The 6000-nt window shown below is 42.0% G+C and overlaps 1 protein-coding gene across 1 annotated transcript in view; it reads left to right on the forward strand.

The window, feature by feature from the left end:
• The window catches only part of LOC101996093 (calcium-binding mitochondrial carrier protein SCaMC-1-like), a 47990-nt gene extending 46417 nt beyond the window's left edge, over positions 1 to 1573 (forward strand). The window contains exons 9-10 of the mRNA XM_005367910.2: positions 98 to 245; positions 1398 to 1573. Of these exons, the coding sequence (XP_005367967.1) occupies positions 98 to 245; positions 1398 to 1573 (324 nt within the window). The remainder of the gene's footprint in view (positions 1 to 97; positions 246 to 1397) is intronic.
• The last annotated feature ends 4427 nt before the right edge of the window (positions 1574 to 6000 follow it).

The raw sequence follows: 6000 nt of genomic DNA on the forward strand, positions 1-6000 counted from the left end.
CATAAGAAACATAGCCATCCAAATGCAGAGCAAGCTCAGCTGCTAAACTTTATTCTACTCAGAGCTGCAAGGTCAAAGGTCCTCTCTTCTTCACCAGCTTCTGAAGAATTACTGGCTGGAACACTACTCAGAAAAGTCTGTGAACCCTGGCATAGCCATCGTGCTGGGCTGCAGCACACTGTCGCACACTTGTGGTCAGTTAGCCAGTTTTCCCCTGAACCTTCTTAGAACTCGCATGCAGGCAGGTGAGTTTTCTATCGGTTTAGATTAGTGAAGTCATCACTAAGGTAAGAGATATGTTTGAAATAAGTTTGAGTTGATGATTTTAAAGGCAGAAAACCCATAGAATTGACGAATAAAGGAAAAGCTAACCGATTGAAAACACTAGATCTGAATTTATTATTATTTTAAAGATTTATTTGTTTTATTTTATGTGTATGAGTGTGTTGCTTACATGTATCTACATATACTACTACATAAGTGCAGTGGCTGAAGCAGCCAGAAGAGGGCAATAGAGCTCTAGGAGCTGGAGTTGTAGCTGTGTGCAGCCATGTGGGTCCTGGGCACCGAACCTTTTGTAAGTTTCAGTTATTTTTTTCCCTTTGAAGTTCTGTCTGGGGCCCTCCACATCTGCTCCAGTTACTGATGGTCTCTGTAAGACTTTACTTAGGAAGTGCCCTGTGGAACAATGGAAGGGGTTTCTTTGTTCACAGAGGCAGTCGCTCTCCTTGGTTTGCTACCACTGCTGTAAGTTGGTTTTGAACTCTGTACTTCAGTCTGCTCAGGGAGTTGATATTAAGCACTGTGTATTTCCTTTTTCTTGGTGAAATGTTAGAGATTTAGATTTTAATAAATAAAAATCACTTTTCGAAGATGAAAAGGCAGCACAATGCTATTACCTTCTTGAGTGTATTAAGGGGTCTCGCAGTGGGTAATATGCTTTGACTTTTTCCTTCTCCCGATCTTTCTCAGTGAGGCTTTGGGTGCAATTTTTATTGCAATCGAGATGGAGAATTTCTCTGTCCAGTATCACGCATGCCTTTTTCTATTAAACTGCCCTTCAGTCCCCTTTCCAATTGAATCTGTGAAATGTCTCATAGAAGATTCGCAAGTTGTTGTAGGGACCTTCTGTAGTGATGAAATCATCTACATCTGTACTGCCCAGATATAGTGACTACCAGACATGTGAAATGTACTAATATGACTGAGCAGAAATTTAAGTTTACTTAAATAGCCACATGTGTAGTTACTACCCTATTGAGCAACATGGGATCATTCTATACTATATATGAGTATCATCTGAAATGATCGCAATTTCTATAAATTCCCATTACCTTTGGGCTAGATTACTATGTAAATATTAAATATTGAATTATACTGTGCTTTAAAATTTATAGCTATCCTGGAAAAGGAAAAAATACCTATGTTTCAGCTCATTCAAGAAATATACACTAAAGAAGGAAAGAGGGGATTTTTCCGGGGTCTCACCCCTAACATCATCAAGCTGCTTCCTGCAGTGGGCATCGGCTGCGTGGCTAATGAACTGGTGAAACTGCTCTTTGGACTAACCTAGAAGTGCAAGGTCAAGCTGCTGCCGTGCTGTAAGCACTACGGTATAAGATAATCCTGGGCTGTACGGTGACCTTACTTTTTCCTGAAAGGAAAGAAATATTAACTAATTGTAAAATTACTTTGTCTTTATTTATTATAAAATATACCAATTAAATAATAACTTTGATAGTTTTTAATAACTTAAACTCCTTTATTATCCACAGAATTCTTATTTTTACACTTCCTGTAACATTCTCTTTAATTCTAAAACCAGGTTTTGATTGGGTGCTAATATATCATACAGTCATATAGGAAACATTTGGTAAGCTATGAGAATTTTCACTAGCATTCTCTTTTTAAGTTAAGCTTGAACATGTTTTACACAGTAAAGCAAAAATCAGTGCATTTAAATTTGACATTACAGTTAATCTCCTCAGCAGAATGGATAATCCACTTCATAATTCCTTCTAGATTGTTGTCGATTTGTTGCTTCCCTTGCTAGCCCTTTGTCCCTTCAGCTTCTGCACATCCCATCCCACTCACCCCCCTGGAGATGGTTTTATCCTTCTAGACATCTTTGTAGACAGAACTGCCTCCATTACCTAGCCTGGGGGATCCCTGTCTATGTGGGTTCCATAAACCTTGAGGATGAAAAGCTGGCTAGCGTTTCTTAATTGTACCATTTGTGTCCTCAAAAGTCCCTGCTCACTTCAGCCATTTCAGGTGATCCAATTGAAGCAGTTGCTGGAACTGGAGAGGGGTGGGGCCTAAGTGTGAGACTCAGAGCTTTATCCCCAAAGTTCCTTTTCGGAGTCATTGCTTTTTATTTGCACAGTGAGTGGGAGCTCCAGGGGTCATAAAATTGACTGAGCAACAATGCTATTATGAGCTTACATTTCAATTTTAAATAAGCTGTCTACTAATGGAACTCTGTTAACAGTTGGTTAGTTCTGGTTTCATTTTTAACTTTGTATAAAATGCCCGGGTTTACTGTTTCAGTTTCCTACATCATGCTATGTACTCTGATCACATTCAACAATAAACTCGGCTAAAAAGTGAGCAAAGGTCTTGAGTAGACATTTTCCCAAAGAAATTATTATAGAAATGACACAAATAAGCAAAGAAAAGCAACTTGACATTCCTGACCACAGGGAAAGCAAATTAAAACCTAAATGAAATCCCATTTTACACCACCGTGATGGCTGTTATTGAGAAAATCTAAGAGAACAGCAAGTTCTGGTGAGAATGCGGAGAAACTGGAGCCCTGTGCACTGTTGGCGGAGCACAGTGCCACTGCCTTGGAAGACGGTTCCTCAGGAGATCTCATCCCCCAAAAGAAGGATGATGTGTCATCTAGCAGCTTATCCGGTTTCAAAAACAGTTCAAAGCAGGGGCTCAAGGACCTGCTTGCTTATCTATACTCAGAACAGCATTGCTTGCAATAATGTGCAGGCAACCTGGAAGTCATGTACAGGTGAATAAACTATGGCACATGCATATAATGGAATACTATTTCTCTCTTTAAAAGAAAATCTTGATACACATTTCAATATGGATGAACCTGGAGGATATTATACTAAGTGAAATAAACTTGTTACAAAGTATAAACGCTGTGTATTCACTTATATGAGGTACTAAGAGTGATTAGGTGGAATGGTGGTTACCCGTGGCTTGGGAGAGAGAGGTGGCAACTGGACTTACAGATGGTTGTGAGCTGCCACACCCAGGTCCTCTGGAAGAGCAAACAGTGCTCTCAACTGCTAAGCTGTATTTCCAGGCTCTGACCCAAATTGCTGATAGTGTTAAACTCCTTTAGGGATGAGCACATTGCTTCTGTCTCTCTGGACTAGCTCCCTGGGCAGGGACTTTGGCTAGGTTTCTTTGTTGTCTCTCCTATTTGGAGGTCTTTGGGTGACACTTAGCAGACGTTCAGTGAATGAGCAACATACACTGGAAGGGACATCTGCTTACACTGGTTTTATATTCGTTTGAGGGCAAGGGCTATTATTCCATCTCTTGTTAGCCTTTTTCCAACCTTAACTACAGCTTTTCTTCTTAGAATGTTGATTATTATTACAATAGTACCTAACTCTAAGATGATTCAGGGAAGTTGTTCATATAAAATAATTAATGTTATTGTACTTCTTTCTCTTACCTTTTATGTGTTCTTGCATGTGTGTTTACATGTGTGTGTGTGCATATGGAGGCCAAAAGGCAACATTAGGTATCTTCCTTAATCATTCCCCACCTTATTGAAATTTTTATTAGATTGTGTGTGTGTGTACACGTGTGCGTGCCCAAATGACAAGGCGTGTGTCACTTGCTGGGGGTCAGTTCTTTTTTCTCACCCTATGGGTCCCAAGGATCAAACCCAGGTCACCAGGATTAACAACAGGTGTCTTTACTTGCTGAGCCATCGCCAGGACTCTCCACCATATTTTTTTTTTGAGACAGAGTCTCTCATAAACCTGGAGCTTCTATTCAGGCAAGATTGGCGGGTAGCAAGCCGAGAGATGCCCTGTCTCTGCCTTACAGCCCTGGATTATAGGTGTGCTCTGCCATTTATTTATTTATTTATTTACTAGTCAATGCGGGTGCCAGGGGCTTGAACTCAGGTCCTCATGCTTAGAAGGCAAACATTTTACTGACCGGGACATCCTCCCAGCTCTCCTCACCCTAATCCTGTATTACCTTGTAACTTAATGTGCTATTAATTTACCTTCTAAAGCAGCAACACTTCCTAGGAGCTTACCCTGCATCACTGTCCTGGACTGTGATGAAACTCTAGCCAAGCGTTGCCTTTTCCCTCTTCTGTCATTGTTTCTGGCTACTCCCAGTCACTCTCTCAACCTTCTCTCCCTCTGGAGGGGGGGGTCAGGTTTGAGAGTTCGACAGGAAACACAGCTGAGCGTGTCTCTGAATAAGAATGAAGATGATGGTTGCAGTGCCCCGCATCTGCAAGAGTCATCTCATACACTGGGTGTTGCTCCCGAGTCTGCAAGGAGAAAGGCAACAACTAGCTTGGTCAAAGTGCAGGGTGTCTTAGAGATTGTTTTATACTGGGCAAGGCTGGAACCTGTGTGAGCTTTTTCAGTAGAAAATATTCCACAGGTGGGTAAGAAAATATCAGTCATTGCATGTCCACTCTATACATCAAGCCTTGCCTTCAATGCTTGTGTGGAATATTTCTAACATAAAAATGAAGAAATGTATTTGGAAAGTTGAGTTTGTTCTTCATGACTGATAGAAGATTCAGGAAAGTTAACTTGTACAGAGGCTTAGTGAAACCAGCTCAATTCAGCCTGTGATATTAGGCGAAGGATGGATCACGTGGCACACCCTCAGGTGCCCCATCCTTTTCCTGCACAGACTCTGGGTGTATGTATAGAACAGCCTCTGCCTTCACTCACCCCTTCCTGCCAGCTTCCCAGTCAAATCCCAGCCTCCTTGCTACGATGCCAGCAGCATCACTGGAGACTGTCATGGGGGAATGCAGGAGTTCTCTGCTGTAACCTCATTCCTGGCCACCAACTGAACATCAGCGACAGTGTTTCTTCCTTCCCCATTGGCTGGGTGGCTTTTACTATACCACGCTGCTGACCTCGTGAAAATGTTATGTAAATTATGGGTTGTTTCTGTTCTGCTCACTAGGATTTGGTTTTACCTAGATTGCTCCTGGGAAGGAAAATGTGTTACAAGTAAACCCATCTTAGAAAAGAGTATTGGGACTTTCTTTGCTTCAAAAGCCAGTTTGCAAGCCCATGTAACATAGTAAAGAAACAGCCTATGTATTCTCATGAACAGATTCCATCTGGATTTCACCTGCTCTCCAAATGACAGCCTTTCCGGCCACACGCTGAATTTCTGCTATTTCTGGTCTTCTTCAGCCAAGAACATCGTTTCAGTCATCCCCCAGCTTTCACTGTCTTTGCAGATCTAAAGGTTACAGACTGTAGAACATTCTGTTTTGGTTTTATCTGACGTGTCCGCGTGACGGCATTCTCCAGGTTGTTCTCCTGTATGGAGCCACTCACTCAATCCAACCAGGCATCCTGCTCAGGCCCCTTTGATTCCTGCCACACAGCTTGTGCCACTCAGACTTGCCTGGCCAGGGCCTTTTAAAGCAAAGTGCTGAATTAGGCTGAATGCTAAACTCTCTTCCTGACCACAGAAATGGGCAAAGTAAAACAAATATGAGCCCAGGGGTTTCTGTGTGGCCTCTTCATGGGAGTCTTTGGCCCATGAGCCTTACCAACAGACACAGGAAAGGAAGCCCTCTTGTGGAGAGGTCTCAAGTCTATGAACATTTCCTTCTCCTGAAAAACTGAAACTGGCTATGATTGTTATCTGTGTGTTAGCTCTCCTTCACCATCATAGCTAACAGCAGAGATGGTCAGTTTGTAAGTGAAGGCGGATCGAATTAATACAGGCCAATTGGTATAAGATAAC

Source organism: Microtus ochrogaster, unplaced genomic scaffold (assembly GCF_000317375.1).
Source record: "Microtus ochrogaster isolate Prairie Vole_2 unplaced genomic scaffold, MicOch1.0 UNK25, whole genome shotgun sequence".
NCBI lineage: Eukaryota > Metazoa > Chordata > Mammalia > Rodentia > Cricetidae > Microtus > Microtus ochrogaster.